Below are 18,968 nucleotides of genomic sequence, written 5' to 3'. Positions count from 1 at the left end.
TATCCACTGTTTGTTTTAATCCTTATGAATTGATTTTATCCTGTAAAGCACTTTGTGTTGCCTGAGGCATGAAAAGTGCTCAAGAAATAAAGTTTGATTTGATTTGATTTAAAGCAGAGTTGGTCAAAGTTCCTCATTTTGGAACATATAGCGAGTTTTTGTCTGTTGAGATTTCGGGTAAAGCAGCAAAGCTGAATAGTAAAGCCTGGATAAGACAAATGACAATGAGTCAGATTAAACTCAGAAGTTTTTTTAGACATATGGAATAACGGGCAGTGACTGACATTAAAAGACCGATAAAGCATCAAAAAAGGATTAAACCAATTCTTTGGTTGCATCCATGAGGGTCAGTTATCGTCGAGAGATGAGACACAGAATCCTGAGGTGGAGATTTCCAACTGTATACTTATTTTCATGCAATTATCAAATGAAAATACTTACAATAATATTGACCTATTATTAAACCACAATGTGACATTACGACTGTAAACACAGGTTTATGCAAGAGTTTGATACAATTCCCTTCAAATCTGGACTGTGTCCATCTTTATATTTATTTATTTACATTTAAAACTATTTAAGATTTAATATTTAAGAAACCCAGCAAAATAAGGTAAAATGAAACCTGGAGGATTTCAAATAACTCCAAACAGTATAAGCAATCATATCTTTTATTTCCCCACTTAACAATACAAACATGAAAACACATTAAAAAACATACATGACCATGCTAAAAAACACAAAACAACTCAAAAGTATAACTGACAATCATGCTGCTGATGTTGGCTTTAGACTTGAAAGTGCTTTAAGTTTTAAGGAAAGAACAAAAACAGAATTAAGCATTCATATAACAGTTTAATGAAATTTGCATATGCTAATCACCCAGGAGTTTGATAGTTATTTCACTGATGTGCTTTCTATCTGATGCTGTCAATACAACTTGTCAAGTGATATGGAGACAACAGTTCCTGAGTGCTGCTTTCAATTCAAGCAATGCTGACACCCCCGAAACAACTGGTTTCATAAATATTCATGAACCAATGCCAACAGGACAGTCATGTTTATTAGACCACAACTGATCTGACCTTTAAGTCAAACAAATGAGGAGCTTCAGCATAGTGTAATGATGTTTCAGGTAAGATACCATGCAAAGAGATACTATCAACAGAGAGGCCTCGTTTAATTTTATTAGCTCAAGGCACTGATATCTTGATAGAATTAACTTAATTTTACTCACCAACAGGCCCAGTAAATAGAATTGCTAGCTGTTAGCGCAGCTGTGTAAGCCTGGTAACTGATGGAGAGTGGATTAGACATTGTTATGAATGGTGCTGGTGGCTCTTTCTTTGCGCTCTTGAATACGTTATCATCTCTGAGCAGTGGAGCATATTAATAAAGCACCTTACAGTTACACTGTCTAAACAGATGGCAAATAATTTCCCATTAAATCCTGGAAAATAGTAACATGCTTGGTCCTCGTCATGGCTGCAGCAACTAATTTCTAACTGCCATAATTAACACATTAAACACTTGTATCCTGAACTGGTGTGACACAATCAGATGCATAATGATTAATTAATGGCTAGTGTGGGCCAGCCCCTAGAAATTCAAATCAAGAGAAAGTTAAACAGGCTAATTGTTTGAAACCATCTTCATTATGAGAATGCTGCCATCGAGGACCACAGAATTGGGAGAATTCACAGACATAATTTCAATTCCCTCAATTAGTACATCACGAAAAAGCATTAACACTGCATTAAAAATACTTGGAAATAATAGTTTGATTCTTTTCCATTTGAACATTACTTGTTCAGAATGCTTCCTTTCCTCTGAGTGTCATATTGTGATGTTTGTCCTCTTCCAAGACACACCCTCCCGCTATATGCTGAGTGTGATGCTGTGAATGGTGCTCACAAGGATTTTGGTATCTGCTTCCTCACCGCTGATCCTGAAGATCACAAAGGTATTTGAGGGGATGGTGCTGGTGGCATTCAGCGATTTGCCTAGCCATCCGTGAGCACCACGCTTATACATTTTAACTGTAACCTGCAGAGGAGAACAACAATGAAGTAAGTATTCAATAAATTGGATGAAAAGAGAAATTTTATTCAGTTGTGAATATGATCACAATTTGGTGACATTGGTGACAAATATTCTAAGGAGATTACTCGGGATTGTGACTGAATGGACATACTGACTTTTGATTTGAGCTACAGACACACTCATGCCTTTCACCTCTGACTTAAACATGTGCAAGCTTAAATGCTGGGGTACAGAGCGGCAAGAATGAACCAGCTGATTCTAGCTTGTCGGGATGGTGACTGGGTTTCATAATGCAAACAGTAAATATGTAGATCTAAGGCCACTTTTTAGTCATTTGGTATCCAAGTCAAAACAATACGCATTTAATTATAAAACAAAGCTTTAAGACACATCTAAATGATAAAAGACAGCGCTCCTACACATGTCTTCCATACTAGTTTCTGCCCCACTAGCTTTCTTTCGACAGTTGGAAACCTATTTCAATATGTCTAAATGCAACATAATTTGTAAAGCATGAGTTGATCACTAATGTCATTAATGCCAGTTTTAAAGAAAGTCCAATGTAATCTCATAATGATATCAAAGTTTTATAATCCACAGTATGATTTATTATAAGAGATTTTAAAAAATCCAATTCAGAAAACACAATATCTAATCTGCATCTAATCTTCTCTTTGATTCAGTTTCCCCATTTTAAGGAAGCATGAGCCAAAGGATGATCATGAAGAGACAAGCTTCTTCTTCCTTTTTTTTTTTATTTTAACAGGAAGAAGCCTCCAGTACAACCAGACTCGGGAAAGGCAGTCATTTATAAATGGACATAAATGGACTGATGCACAGAGCAATGCATATTGTGTGAGAGAATAACATAAAATGCAAGTTTTCAATTTGTGACACACATTAGGATACACTTAAAAGCTAGGAAAAAAATGTTGGATGTTATAAACTGTTAATGACCTGACTTTACATCTATGATCCATTTAACTAATCCAAAGTTCATCACACCCTTGTATAATTCATTTTATTTACTGTTTTTTAAGAAGTTCAAACTGTACTTTACAAAATATAATGATGGGTTGTGTTTTTATTTTTCTAACAGTATTTGTATCATAACCACTTAAACTTTAGAAAAAAAAAAACGTATTAAACACACACATGTTTTCAACTTTTTTTTTAAAAAAAACAGTGGATGAATACATTTTGATATCAGGACCTTTTGTAGTAAACTAAGAATAGTTTTGAATAAAAAAAAAAAAATGATTGAGAACAAATTAATGTGCAAATTGTAAAGATTTACATACTTCATACTAATCATAAGAGAAGTGACCAACTCTGATTATTTCATTACAATGAATGTTCTAGAAAACCTCGGGTCCTGGCATGCAGATATTACCTTTACACCTACTACACACTTCAACAATGTTGCTCTGGTCTTCAACATTTCCCGATCCCAAGCCAAGAGTACAGATGTAAGATGTGCTGCGACAAGTCAGATTTGCACAAGCTTATATCCTCAGGAGCCGAAGGACATTGGTGCCAACAGCACAGGATACCATCAGAGGTTCTGTGTACATGCTCCAACATGTTAGCTGTCAGTAGGGCTATAGGAGGACTTTCACATGATTGTACACATAGTCAGATTGCTGTGGGTTGTCCAAACGTCTCAAAGCTGAAAAACATCTTCACATGTTAGTTGTTTTTCTGGGCAACAGCTGAAAATCCCTACGCTGTAAGAATGCTGATTTTCTGCTCCTAAATCAGCCAGTATGAATATAGATAAATAAGAAAATAGTTTTTCATTTGGTCAAATGTATCAAAAAGTAGAAAAAAAAAAATCTAACAAGATTAAAACTCATGGGAATGACTTAAAAACCAACCTTTTCCATTAGCCTGTTGTAATATGGAGTATCTGTGCCCCAACAGTGATTCAAATAAAAATCTGAAACAGAATAAATATTAAATTAACCTTGTTCTCAGTGCGAGCTTTAATTCTCTTCTACATCTTGAATGGAGTCATATCCCTGGTGATTTTATGTAGGTTGTAGGGCATAATACGCTTTAACACTACATCAAAACGGCCTGTTACATTTCAAACCTGACAATGGAAGTCTTAACTAGATTTAGACATGCAGGTAATTGAACCACATCCATTTCAAAAAGAATGCCTCGCTGCATCTCTTGTTTGGCTGCATTTACAGGGGATAACAGAATATTACAGTGCCTTTTCACAGTTCCATTTTCTTTCACTTTAGCATTAGGCAATTTTTCAATTATTATTATTTTTTTCATGTACTTTCATCCCCAGCTCTCCATAATGTCTGGGCCTTTTAGTTAATGCTATCGGCAGTCAAAGCCTAGTATATTGGCCCTTGTCCATTTTGCAGGTCATTGTGGAAGCCCAATAGGCCTTTTATTACGCCAACATCAAAAGGCAGATAAGCATTAGAGGTGGGGAAAATACCCTGCACTAGATATGTTCCCTCTTTGCTTTGTCTGCTATTGAAAGTGATCATTTTAATAGTGAAGAGGTTGCTGAGCTTTGGGGCTGATGGGAAGTGCGACACCCCTGACAGCCTACGAATATGAGCAAGTCGATAACACACCGCGAGCACACAGTACACCCTCAGCACCTGCACGCTCTTGCTGCTAACCTAATTATCTACAACAAAGACCACTGCGATTTCAGACACACATCTTTCCACCATTTACTTACTTATTAGTGTGCATTAAAAGCAGGAGAAAAATGAAAAAAAGAAAAAAAAAACCAACTAAACAATTGTGTCTTATATTGCAGCCATGGCTGAATGCCACATGGCTTGTATTACAATAGTGTCAGACACTTCAGTGTCTATTCATTTTAATAAGCATGGAAAAATAGCTTCATGACAGCTGGTGGCTCAGAAGCATATAAACTAAGACAAAAGCATCAGAGAGCAAATATTTCAGCAAAGTGCTGGCAGACTAATTGCTTGCAATCGGCAATTAGGGGATTTAATGGAACTGAAGTCTAGTAATTCCATGTGTTTCTGAGACGACAGGACAGACAGTGCTGTTTCTGCTGAATCCTTAAACCCAAATAGAAAAAAACGTTTTATTTCATATGATGAACTCATGCACTTTGAAGATCTAAATCATATGAACCGAGTCTGAGGAGGTCAATGTTCCCCTTTCCTGGCCATTGGTTATTAATACCATTTATTAAGCAAATGAGTCGTGCACAATTAGAATAAATTACAATACTAAAATATGTTTATCTTAAATAAAGGAGATAAAAATGGAGCTGTCTTTGTCATAACTCAAAAAGAAGATTCCTGTCTAGCTAGCCTGTTATTACTCAGCAAAGATGGCATTTAGGAACTGACCATGTATGTCATACTCTCAGCCTCTTGAGGCAACTGCTTTTAAGTAAAGATGATTAATGTACATACTTAAAGACCAATCTCAATCTGACACTTGTTTTGTTTTTATTTACCCTGAACTTTTGAATTTAGCTGGTGTCATAGATTAAACAAGCAGCAACACACAAACGACTGACACAAAATCAGAATATAGATGTAAAAAAATAACATATTCAAACAGTATAGCGATCTAAACTAAAGAAACAAAAACAGCCGAAGATGTCTTCATTCTTTCTGATCGTCACAGGTCAGAAAGATGAAGTTAACACTCAATCATAACATTTCCAGACAGATTTATCTCCCTTAAGAGGAAATGCAATTTGTCACAGCCGCACCATCTTCACCAAGATGAACAAATGAATTTCTACTACAACAACATCTCACTTCTCCGTGTGAACTTTCAACAAGTGCATTAGAATTATTGCTACATCAAGCTCTAACAGGCCTGAGTGTTTGTGCGACTGTGTGCATTTGTAACACTTCATGTCGAGGACAAGACCCTTGGGGCTAAGGCTGGGTGTCACACAAAGGGCTGAGAGTTTACCTAACGGTGTCCAGCATGATCAGCCTCTCACTTTCAGTGTCGCTGGAGTCATGTGAATGACATCACTCCTCACGTTTCAACAAAGCAAACTCCCTCTTCTTATTTACAGTCTGCAAATAGTCAAAAATCCTGCCTCTGGTTCACTCTTCACCTTTTACCCTCTTAAACACAAGACGGCAGCTCATTTTCCATCCAAAAAGAAACATCTCCTTTCAAATTGCTGATACTGATCTCCTGTCGGGATGTTTATGGCACAGATTCAGAGTCGGTTTGGTTAAATGACAGATTAAGAAATAAGTTTCTCTAAAGAGGGGGGAAAAAAGCTAAAACAACTTAATTTAACATTGCCACAACATATTATAGATTATTAGCAATTATGGTCTAACAAGGGAATGTGATTAATGAGAGGAACTGTGTAATTGGGGAGGAATGTGTCACCACCTGCATGTATTGCCATTCACAAAGTTCAGATTCTTCCACTGATAAAGTCAAAGAATCCCAGTGGGGAATCAGTGAGCACTGGCTGTTACCTGGAGCCATCGGTGCAGTGTTTCAGATGAACTCTGAGTGAGCGTAACGCCATACCAGCTTCAGACGACGGGCTCTTTGTTGTATGCCCTGTCTTTCCAGACACAGATGGGGAGGAACGCTGAGCAACACACCTCCGCCGCACCAAAGCTCTTTATCGTAGAGCCAAAATATCGTAGAAATGGTAAAACCTTTGTCTGGTTCGGCTGATTGTATGCTACATAAATGTGTACAAAGAGGTATGAACTGATGATTTGATTTCACTCAATTAATAATGTTTTATTTTCTGAAATGAGTCTAAACTTTTAATCCTTAATTCATTAATTAAAAGTCTGGTTAATTAAAACTATTTACTCCAACATATGATATTTCTGCCTAATTTAATTATTCTATATATCCCAATAAAAAGTAAACATCAAATGATATCCACTCTAAAAATTGTTGTATTGGTTGTGATGTTATGTGATATTAGATTACAGTGAACATTAGTAGTAAATCACAGTATGAGTTGACATGTAGATTAAGCAGTGCTGATTTGATTTCTATTGGACTTTAAGCATTTAATTTAGATTACTGTCGGAGTGGAGCAATTTGGTTCAATATTTCTTTCAGCAGATTTATGACATGGATTCCCAGAGTTTCTCAGATTGAGTCTGGGGTCTGTGGTACGGCTTGCTATGGCAATATGAACCTGGTTTATATTATTTCATTAGGCTATGGGGTAGAAAAACAAAGAAAAACATAGCCTGTGGAAAAATATGCTTGATAAAGCTGTAATATTCTCTGAGGTTTACTGCCCATTGTGTAGGATGTTTAATGCTAAAAGGTAAAAACTGCAACTAACTACATAGTTGCTGCCAAACTCTCTACTTCTAAGTGACCATCTGACCGCAGTGTCTCCTTTGATAAAAAAAAAAAAAACTACCACCCTATTTGTTTGGTATTTGGTTATTCTTAACATAATAACATATATAATAATAAATTTTCTTTTTATAAGAAATTTTTATGCTAGTAAAGCAAAAACAATTTGCTATCCTACATATTGACGAACTGTTTTAGAGCTTCGGACGTTCAATAAAGATGTCCACACTGCACTGAGAGGTATCTGCACATCCTTCTTGTATGAAATACTCAACATCATAACTTGCTTCCTGCATATGTGGGCTGTCCATTAAGATGCCTAAACTTTGAGTTTCTACGTCAATAACCGTGTTTGTCTGAAGCCATGAACTGAAAAATTAAATTGCTGGTTAAATTCTGAATAGCTGCTTCCAAACATCCAGCCTCATCTAACAGGAAGCCATTAGACTCTCGGCAATAACCATTTACATCCAGTCACCCAGCTCTGACTTTATTTCCATCCACATAAGTGCATTTTCTGTGAGAGGTTAAAATATGAATCCGCTTCTTTTTTTTTTTTTTTCCTGAATGGGTCTGGTTGTCTGGCTGACTTGAGAGGGTACAATCTATGACTGATTTAATTTGCTCTTTACGAACATCTCTAATAACATTACCCCCAGAGCATACACTGACCGTTCCCATATGACTCCATTAACTCTCAAATCAGGTTTAAAGACCATATTGATGCAGTCCGTTATTAAGGGTGATTATCAAAACAACAGACAATGGGCCAAAGTGTCTGTTAACTAGTTTATCTATAATTTCACATAAATGTAACAGATGGCAATGCTGTCAATTATATAATATATCTACTGCACACAGCGGCTACACACTGCCTGGATATGTAGCACATTAGCCTTAACATTAAAAGAAGATCCTCACAGGTGGTCAGAGGAATAGGCAGCACATAAGATAAAACATACATTTACGTTTCATATACAGAAAAGCTTCAATAGCAATAGCTGGTGTGTCCCAGCTGTCAGGATTTTGCTCCAACACAAAAAGTCAGATTTGAAAAAAAGTAAAATGTCAGCACACAGTCCACTTCACACTCTTAATTCTCCTCAATTAGCAAGAATGGCTTTTGAAGCTGTAATTAAGTGCCTCTGCTCCACTCTGTCCTCTTCATTATTCATGAATCCCTATTGATCATATCTTAGAGCCTTTACTGTGGGGGTCTCTGTAATATCCTGAATCCACAAAACAAATAACAGAGCTCAGACAGATAAAATTAACATATTAGCCACTGATTAAGGAAAAGTTCTGATCCAACACTAAAAGCAGTATTTAATGTCAAATTGGATAATGATAGAGAATCATTCAATGAGAAAATCCTGAATGAAATCTATGGATCTTAATAAATATGATGCAGCACGGAGCTCTGCAACAATTCAATGCCATTGCTGTTGGTTTTTTTCAATGTCTTTCTATTGCAGTTATGTGATCGTATCAGCAGTCCTGCATCTTTTATTATTTTTACTATAGATAAGCCTACGGATTATTTTCTCTTTTTTTGGTGTTTTGTCTGTAAAATATTACAGAATTATATGTAAAACTTCCCCAAGGCCAAACTGAAGTAATTAAATAATTCATTTGATGCTTCTAACTAAAATTTATTTTTCATAATAAGAAAAAAATGTATGTTTTATGTAAAAAAAAAAAAAAGGTTGCAGAATTAATTTTTCTAAAAATAAAATGGTTGCAAGCAGCAAAAAATTTTTTTTTTAAATAAAGAGTTATTCAAAGCAAGAGCAATGAAAATTAAAACATTGCAAGCTTGTTTGCTTTTTTTTTTTTTTAAATCTAAACACTTTGATGTAAAGCATCACAGCAAAACACTATTTACTTCATTGGACAGCAATTATTTAAAAATCTCTTTTCATTCTCTTGCTGAATTCATGGATATTTCTAAAATGGTATCCTATTGATTTTAATCATAAACCCAAACCTACTAAAGCATTTGAATTTTCTTGCCTTCTTAATAAACATTGCTCGTGGTGTTATCTACTTTCAAACTGCTCTTTGTGCATTCAGCAGAATAACTTTCTAATGAATATTAATATTAATTTTAAATATGTATTCAAATTTACTCAAACTGCACCTGTCTTAAGTAGGTATGTGTAAAACATGAACCATAGTATTTGATGTTTAACTAAATTAACAAAAGAGTGCCTGAAGGACCCTAGAAAAAGACTGCTTGTGCATACTGGGATATGAATCAGAAAGAAACACATCGAATCATCTTCAAAATGTCAGATGCAGAATTTCCACATGGGACTCTTCACTGTGGTTCAGCGCTTACCAAGTTTAATAACATGCTATAACAAGGTAGCTTCCATCATTGCTTTCCATTGTATGAGTGCTGATGTCTTCACTAGTTCATTACAGACACTTGTGAGACCGCAGCACTCTTGTCTTGCGTAATTGCATGGCTAGTTGTTCTCTGCAGCTTCCTACACACACTCTGCTGCAAATTATTTCCAATTCCAGTTGCCTTTTGAGGGCAGTCCTGCAATTACAGAAATGTGAACATCCTGGTACTTAGTTACTTCACAGTTTTCATTTATGTTATAAAATGCAATAATTTTTAGAATTCACTAGAAAACTTTTTCTGTAAAACTTGTGGAAAACTGTGGAAATCTTCAGGGTTAATTTGCACTTGATGATTCCTAAGATCGATTTAACTTGATGTGAGTGATAACCTGAAATTTCCAATCAAAATGCACATTCAGTGAAACAACTTTACTTTTCATCTCTTTGGTTTGGAGCTATCATACATAAATGTTATTTCACAATTTTTTTAGTTGGAAAAAGATACACAGATATATAAATATTTGTTAAGGATTACAAGAAATGATCTTTAAGTAAAAATTACTCGAAATTACTTAGTTCAGCTTTTTTTACTCGCATAAAAAGGGACCAAAAAAGCCACTGTGTCTGATGATGGGATCTATTAAGGCAGCAGAATTTGCAGGCTTTGTAAATGGCCTGCCCCTGGCCTTTTGTATACCTCCATTCATTATCACCACAAAGCAGTTGATGTCTCCCCTCTCCTCTCTGCCTTTTCTGTGCAAAGCACAACACGCACCGGGCTGTCTGTTACAGCCCCGCGACACGTGCAGCCTGGGAGATGGCCAAACAGAGAGGAATGTCAGGGTGGAGTTAAATTAACAAGCTACAATTGTGAAGAATCTGTAGTCTGTCAGGGAGATAAGGTGTAGCTCCGGCAACCAGGATTGGCTCATTTGTACATTTCTAATCTAGCTTAGATTAGATGCTGTTGTGACTTTGTCGCTTTTCACCTGGTGGCTTTGCTTCTATTAATCAGCTGACAGGATTTTGCAGTCATGTTACACTTGAAAGAACTTAATTAATCTCCGCTATGCAATTAGGAGCATTTTGAGATTCAGGGGCTTCTCCTAAATAAACAAGATTATATGAACTAGCACCAGGCTACATAATGCAGCCAAACATACGAATAGGAGACGACATCAAGATGAACATTATAAGTAACCTGCACTTTAAATCATGACACAAATGGACCTTCAGCTTTTTCTCCGTCTCCTTAACACACACACACACAAAGACACACACACATGCTGTAATTACCACTCAATCCATACAAATTGAATGAAGCCAGAACTGTGGTCTAAGAATATAGACCATAATTAATAAATTACACCCACTCTACTCAATCACTCTCCACTTTGGGGCATGCAGACATCCCATTCGCTACAGAGTAATTGCCTTACCTCACAAAAAAAAAAACATACCTAGTGCCTTATTCAACAGTGGCTTCATAAATGCATCTGATGCCACCTCTTACAAGCAAACAGATGCCCGAGTGAAACTGTAGGTCATATCACACATCTTCCAGCCTGCGTGTTTACAAGTAACAAATCAAAAGTATGCATTATTTCTAAGCCCTGAAAATATGCCTGGGGGAGATATTAGGTTTCAGTGCCACCCCCCAGCTTTCCCTTGCAGCTGCTGCACACGAGCAAAGAGCCTTTTTTTTCCCCCTCTGTCTACAGACAGCGTAGGTGACACGGTGATTTGAGACAAAAGTGTGTGAATTTATTGCGCAAATCCATTGGAGAAATCTATTTCTTCTGTAGTTTCTGGATTAAATTACTAGACTCCGACACTTGGTTTAGTAAAAACAAATACATTAGCAGCTTGTTTACCACATACTCCCCGAGCCACGCTTTTTAAGAGAGTGCTCCTCGCAGTGCCTCCATTTACAAATATTTCTTTGAAAATAATATATTTTGCTGTCGCTGTGTGTGTCCCCTTGGGCTAGAAAAGAGCTCGCTGGAGACTGTCTAATGACTGCTGGGTCATGTATCAAATACACAGCAGCTGGAGGCGAGAGGGGAGAGTGCATACAGTCTGGGTGTTGTTGGGGGGGGTTCAAACTGAAGCCTGAGTGGGCTTGTACGGGAAGCCCAGGCTGAGTGTTTGGGTGCTGAGGGTGGGTGTGAATCGGTAATGGATGCTGAGCCGAGGTCATACTCCTTAGTCTTGAAGTGGTAACATTTACTTCATTCAGCAAATTAACTGACAAGTACGGCTGATGAACCAACAGCAAGCAACAAAAAAAAGTTTTTTGAATGACGTCAAGTGGAAATGTTACAAAAATAACTTCCCCCCCCCCCCCCCCCCCCCCCCTGTGAACACAATTTTTGACCAAATCAAACGACTGCATGAACTTCACATACATGAAGTACCATGACTGACAGTCAAGATTTGCTATGAGATCATCTGGTTTAAGAAAAAAATATTAATTCACTTTCAAAAAACATATTAGCATGCAATGAGATTTTTAAAAATACAAAATAATATGAGAATGTGACTATGTTGAAATGATCCTTACTCTGAGTGTGTGGATTGTTTTTTAATTAAATCAAGAGAGCTGTCGTAATGAGCAGCTTGCAGTCTGGCAGAATTAATTACCTCAATGAAAGAAACTGAATCATTAAGGCAGTAAGTGACACTTGAAGAGTTAATAGAAATTAATAGAGTGAAAACGAGAATGAAGACAGTCAAACAGATTTTCAAAATGCTTAATTTAGCTAATTCTTTCTTGTGAAGTAAGTCTTTCTGAGAAAATGGATCATGACAACTGTATCTCTAAATACTGAGTCAGGATGTTAACTGGACACTTGCATATTAATTTTCTCATTGTAGAGAGCTAAAGCATTTTTCTTGTATCTGAATGACTCTAAATAAGACCAAACTGTATTTTACACATGTAATCTGATATTTATGTAATTATTTTTGACTGAAAATTGTACCCCAAATTATTTTTAATAACAAGAGAATTTGTGTCATGTTCAGCACAAAAAAAAACCTGTATCCCCCCCCCCCCCCCTTTATTATCATAATAGGACCATATCAAAAATTGACTGTGACTGTCATAAAGTACTACTGCCACCTACTGGTTAATACTTGGTTTATACCTCACATTGTTAGTCAGAGCTTCTGACACTACATTCAGTTTCAGATTCCACTCAGGTTAACCAGAGACAGTTAAGTGGACTGACCTGAGGAGCGTGTCCCAGCAGAGCCCACAGTGAATCAGCAGTTTTCACTTTGGAAATCTCAAGCTTGTCCGTCTCTTGGCGGTTGAGCGCAACATACTGGCAGCCCTGGTAGTCTCCTTTCAGCTGCTCGCCACAGTGCAGCCTCACCAGATCCCATGTTCCAACCCTCCTCAGGATCTCCCGCACTGACTCCATCTGTCTGTACGACAGATGACCTATAGGATGGAAAATTTAAGCTAAACCAGCAGTTTTTCACATCAGAAGCCAGTTTCATTTCATCTTATGCAATGCTGTAATTCATTACTTCCTCATAAGATTTTTAATTTTCCTCAGCATGGTTTGTTTATTGAGATTTTATTAGAAATAATAATTCTAATTACTCTAATATCAAAATCAAAAGACATTCTATGATTCTTGTTGCAAGTTTAAAGACTCAGTAACAGAAATTCATCTGGATCCTGCATGTTTTAAACTTTGTGTAGTATCACATTAACTAAAACTTTAAGTTAAAATGTATATACTTTGAGGAACCAACTCACCTGAGATCCAGGAAGGAGTCAAAGCATCTGATATCCAGGTCATATAACCTTCCTGGAAAGATGTAAGAAATTCATCTATCTGTCTGTGAGAGATCAGCTCCCTCTTCTTCATCAGCTGCTCGTCCAGCTTGCAGTCTGGGGACAGGAAGAGAACCCTGGGGAAGAAGAGACTGTGCTGCACAGACACTCCACTCCTCTTTAAATGTCCATATAAGTTGGCTGTTTTGGTCTAGAGAAGACAGATATATCAGAGAGTAAATTAATGATTATGTTTATTCTATTAACATTATTTTTATATAAAAAAAAAATCTTTGGTGTCCTTAACTTGAAAAAAAGAAAGGGAATCATTGACGGCTTTATTCTATTTCTGGTCTCGTTTAGATTGTCACACTTTTTAATGCAGATATCTTGTGAAGGTAAATAATTTAAAAAATCCATTACGGTGAAAAGCAACAATACTTTAAAAGAAACCATTTGTAAATAAACAACCTAATTACTGAGTGTTTCATACTTGCTAAAACAAGCACTGGAGTGTGATACCTCGACATGCCTGTTGCACAGTCCTCAAAGGCATAAACGACCAATTAAAAAAATGATATAACCTCAAATTAGCACAAAGATTTGAGGAGTATCTGCTTTGTGTAGGTTAATGAAGTTAATAGGTCCTTTTCACGCACAACTATTTCAGTAGTGCAGCTTGTGTTTACCATCACACTCTTCTGTTGAGCTTCAGTCTAAATGAGTACCCATAGAAATGGAAATGAATGACTCTTCCAACAGACTCAGGCCCATAAGGTGACAGCTGTGTTTAGGCACCTGCCTGCATTCACCCCATCCCCTCACGTCCGTAAATAAAATGATCAGAGTGCCTACTTGTGAAGTTTAGGAAGCCCTGCTGTAGTGTTTGAAATTTACATATAAATTATTACGGTGACTCAGAGTCTCTTAACCCCGCTGCAGCTTGTATGAAAAACAGCGTGTTGGACAATTGGTTGGACCTTGGGCTTAAGTGTGCCAGACAGTTTGACATTTTTTCCCCTTTCTTTTTGCATTTTGTCAGCTAATTGAGTCTTTTTTAATTTTTTATTTTTTACCGTGATAGCTTTGAGTGGATCTTGAATTTGCTCAATGCAGGTGTTGGTAAAGTTTTGATCCTCTTCCTTCACTTGAACATGCCAGTTTTGATTGTGAGCAGACACTGTTCCACTCCAGGATTTTACATCTATGCAGAAGATGCCTTGACCTTAAGAAACGTGGAAGAATTAACATAAGTTTAGACAGACTACTAAAAGTAGCATTATACCGTTGTTACATGCATTAGTTATTTGTAGAGTCCAAGGATGCCATAATTTCTGGGCTAATGAGTGAATTGACCTGAATGTAAGCTGCACCTTAACCAAGCATGCAGCTATTTCCTTCCTTAACAGCCACATCAGTTGCCTTTAACTTGAAGACTGCATAATATGCATTTCTTTGTGCTTTTTCCATGATGAGGGTGTGTGCATGAAGCTCAAAATGACTGGTTAGCTAATGAAAAATCCATTATTGTTTAAGCCACAGGATTCAAATTGTGTGAAAAAAAAACCGTAGCAATTTGTAGCCCAGAAATTACAGCAGGTAGGTAGACACAACTTTATTAATGCCTGGACGTAAATTCAAATTGTCTGGCAGCTTAGTAAAAACACAAGTACAGACTTAAAACTGAATGAATGAATGAATGAATAAATAAATAAATAAATAAATAAGTAAGTAAATAAATAACCTGTACAGACATTAGTTGAAATCACAAATAAAACTAATATATAAAAATAAAACCAAAAACAGTAAAAATGAAAATAACTCTCTCTCTGAGTTGATGTGTGTAAAAGTTGGAGTGAGATTCAGGAGTTGCTATTAAATATTCTAATAGCTGAGGGAATTAAATATCTGCTGAAACGCTCTGTTCTGCAGCGCAGCGAGAGGAGGCGACTGCTGCGGCTACTCCTTTGCTCCTTAAGGAATCAGTTGAGAGGGTGTCTGCTGTTTTCCATTACAGCTCTCAGTTTGTGAATAATTTTTACCAGTGGCATAAAAGAAGAAGAAAATTAAACACAGCAGAAAGTTACACAAGTTGTAAAAGGTCTACGTAAGAAATTACACAACACCTCACATCCCAAAATCTGCTTTATATTGAAAAGTAATGTCAATGTGCTTTCAAACCTGTGAGGAGAACAATGTCGATGTCATCTTTGGCTTTCTGAAACTGATCAGGAACACGAAGACTGCAGTAGACATCTTCCTTCTTCAGCCCAGTGAATTTCCTACAGTAGAAGTGCAAATAAGAGTTAATTAGATACAACAGACTATATATATATATTTTTTTTTAAAGGTAAACTTTAAGACTACTTTTGGACAATCTATTAGTGCAAGCTGTCAATGTAATGGTGTGTGATGCATTAACAGGTAAAGCTGGGGTCGGTAATCTTGCTCAGAGAGGTTTTTCTTTTACTCTGGGTGAAGTGGTTTCTTGTCCTGATTGTAGTCGATACATTTTATAATCATGAACAATAAGAAATATAGTTAGACCCCTCAGTTTACTGTAAATCTGTAAAAACACTGATCAATCTAAATGTTCGGGCCGAATTGAAGTTATTCTTTTCTTGTATTTCGTAAGCTTCTTCATGGCTGACAAAATGCAGGAAGGATTTCCCCGACCTGACTCGGTTTATTTGCCTCCTCCCGCTAAACAGCCGAGAAAGAGAAAATTGTTGGTGAAAAAAATCTGCGAACTAGAAAAGCACTGCGCCATGGCATTTTAAAAAAATTTCCTGGATCCAAACGATGATCCGGAACACCACCAAACCTAAATCTGTTTACTCTTTTCAATCAAAGAAAATATCTGTCTCCTTAGCTGCTAAATGCTCCACAGTGCATGTATATTTATTTTGTGTGTGATTGACGCTGTACATGCAGCTGGTTGAAGGGTCAACAAGATTAGGTTAAAACAAAAAGGTGCTAAAACGTCCGGCTTCATTCTAAAACAGATTATCTGAGCAAATAAATCTCATCACATTAAATTTAACCACGTGAACCATTATTTTTTAGGTTCTTTTAATTAATGCATTTCTAATATGCAAAATGCAGTCTGGTTTTAGAGCAATGTGTTACAGCTAGCAAGTATGTCCAACTGTGCAGAATGTGACGCTGACATTAGAAACATGTTGAAGCAAATCTTCTGTAGTGTTATGATTCATCAGCTGCAGCTACTTCTTTATGAATATGAGGAAAGCTGTTATCTTTTAGTCAAGATGTTATGGTGCTTTTACGATAATAAAAGAAGTGCCTTTGCAATGATTGACTTTTTGAGAGCTTTTTTTTGTTACTTTCCCCCCCCTTTAGCTTTTCATATATTAAAAATTTTTTAGAAGTAGACCAGCTGGTTGTGCTTAAATGAATCTCATAAAAAGTAGATAACAGCTCGATTATGGCAGAGCCAGATCTAAAATAAATTGTGTAAAACGTTTCATGTGTCACTTTGTGTTTTTTTTTTTTGTTTTTTTAATATTTTTTGAACAAGTGTGTCTTAAATATGCTGTCACAAGAGTCAATCCAGTTATATTTAAATGCAGTCATTTCAATATGTAAAGAGATTATTGCTATAATAACACTACAACATCAGGATACGTAATAATCAATAGGCTCAATGTTCTGAAGACAATCAATCAATTTTAAATGTAGATTAATCCAACAACAAAAATATTATGATAGCATCACTGAATCAGATGTGATGTCTGTCCTGGGACCCTGGGGGGCATTCTTCTGTTCAGAAGCTTAACTCTTATTACTGTTGTTTTATCGCTTACAAAATAAAGACACTCTATCATTACAACCACAAACAACATTTTATGTCAGAAAAGGTCCCTGTTTACAGTAATCTTTTTCCACATTAAAATCCTAGCAGACACAAGAACTTTGCTTCAATGTCACTCTTACTTGACATGCTGTAAAAAGTCAGGCAACGTTGGCAGCTGCTGGCTTTGTTCACTTTCTGAACCTTTGGAGCTCAGATGAAAGTGGGTAAACAAGTTTCCAAGCTGAAGCATCGTAGTGTTTATCTGGGAAAAAAAAAAAAAAAAAAAGCAAATGACTTTTAAACTGTCACAGCTCAGCATTATACAACTAACTTGTAATTTTAAAAAGAGACAACGTGTATTGTGTAAATAATTTGCCTGTATTACAAAACTTAACTACTTATATCATGAAATACTGCAGTGAAGCAGATTATACCCACTGGTGTTGAAACTACATTGAAAATGTCTTTGTTCTGATTTATATTACTTTTATGTAAACTATCACTAAAATGTAAGCTATAATTTCGGCTGAATTCAACTTTTTGCTAAACAACTACGTGGAAATGACTATTTCCACACTGCTAGCGGGTTGTCTTGCTCACTGCTAAATGAAGGGTTAACAGCTTTGTTGACGATACTAAAACGTCAACTTTAAGACTCTGAGAACAAAGAGCAGAAAACAAGACGGAGCGAGGGACTTGCGCGAGCTCTTTATTCAAAACAAAAATAAACAAAAACAAACAAACAAACAAAAAAAAAAAACCCCAAACCATTAAGGTACCTACCGTTCGGGTCTCGCGGAGCTTTACAAGAGGGAAATATTCAGCTCGACATTTTCCCGGCGTCTTTGTCGGTCTACGGGTTTTCCTCCAAGTGCTGAGTAACTCTATCTAGAAAGACTGTTTCACAACTTCACCCCTTCTCCAGACGCATTTCCAACCTTCCTGGAAGAAGTAAACAACAGACCACGTGCACCCGCTGCAGCGTCATATTTCGACTCGTGGAAACGTGACGTCCAATGACGTCAGTCAGTCTCGCAGCAATGGATTCAGAAAACAATAAATCTTATTTGTACGTAATGAAAAAGCGTTTAGAGAATATTAAATGTGCCTGGCAGTGTGGTGGGGGATGTGTACATTCAGATATGCTTAAGTAATGTAGAGATTTAGCAGAGGTAGCCCATTTATGGCCCCTCGCTGTCTGTTCTCTAACACATAAAAAATGTGTCAGATTATGAAAATGTGTCACAGGCATTAAGCTGAAGATTCTGTTGTTCATATGTGAACTAATTCTAAAACAATGACTGGGAATCTTCAGTATGAATCAGTATTAGGCTACATACTAATCTTCAAGTTAATTTGTAAATATTAAAAAATGTTTGATGTAGCCTAGTTGAGTTGCAGAGGAAATAATAAACAAACATTCTTCCATCAAATTGTCATTAACCTTATAACCGTTATAATGTGAGAGTTTTAGTCAGTCATTCATTTTCTTATCCGCTTAGTCCAATTAGGGTTGACAATGCTTGCAAACATCAGGTAAGAAGCAAGGTACACCCTGGACAAATTGCCAGTCCATTACAGAGCCAACACAGAGAGACAAACAACTATTCACAATCACATTCAGTCGTAGGGAGAATT

At 36.6% G+C, this 18,968-nt stretch overlaps 1 protein-coding gene across 1 annotated transcript; it reads right to left on the bottom strand.

Moving 5' to 3' along the window:
• Positions 1-657: 657 nt before the first annotated feature.
• LOC306771358 (uncharacterized protein) lies at positions 658-18,262 on the bottom strand. The gene is made up of 7 exons (XM_079260524.1): positions 18,114-18,262; positions 17,471-17,592; positions 15,698-15,798; positions 14,593-14,741; positions 13,499-13,727; positions 12,960-13,174; positions 658-2,046 (listed from the first exon to the last, which is right to left on the bottom strand). The coding sequence occupies exons 2-7, from the start codon at positions 17,578-17,580 to the stop codon at positions 1,879-1,881; spliced, it is 972 nt and encodes a 323-aa protein (XP_079116650.1). The 5' UTR covers positions 17,581-17,592; positions 18,114-18,262; the 3' UTR covers positions 658-1,878.
• Between the last annotated feature and the right edge of the window lie 706 nt (positions 18,263-18,968).

The sequence above is a fragment of the Telmatherina bonti genome (assembly GCF_933228915.1).
Source record: "Telmatherina bonti genome assembly, chromosome: 21".
Taxonomy (NCBI): domain Eukaryota; kingdom Metazoa; phylum Chordata; class Actinopteri; order Atheriniformes; family Telmatherinidae; genus Telmatherina; species Telmatherina bonti.
Note: the sequence above shows the minus strand (reverse complement) of the source record. Positions and strands in the feature narration are given on the sequence as shown.

What these genes read in the sequence shown, in the direction of transcription:
- LOC306771358 (XM_079260524.1), bottom strand. Translation starts at nt 17,580, where the DNA reads ATGCTTCAGCTTGGAAACTTGTTTACCCACTTTCATCTGAGCTCCAAA. An exon ending in CGACATTGTTCTCCTCACAG is followed by an intron (nt 14,742 to 15,697) that starts GTTTGAAAGCAC and finishes ACGTTTCTTAAG; the next exon opens with GTCAAGGCATCTTCTGCATA. An exon ending in ATCCACTCAAAGCTATCACG is followed by an intron (nt 13,728 to 14,592) that starts GTAAAAAATAAA and finishes TGTCTTCTCTAG; the next exon opens with ACCAAAACAGCCAACTTATA.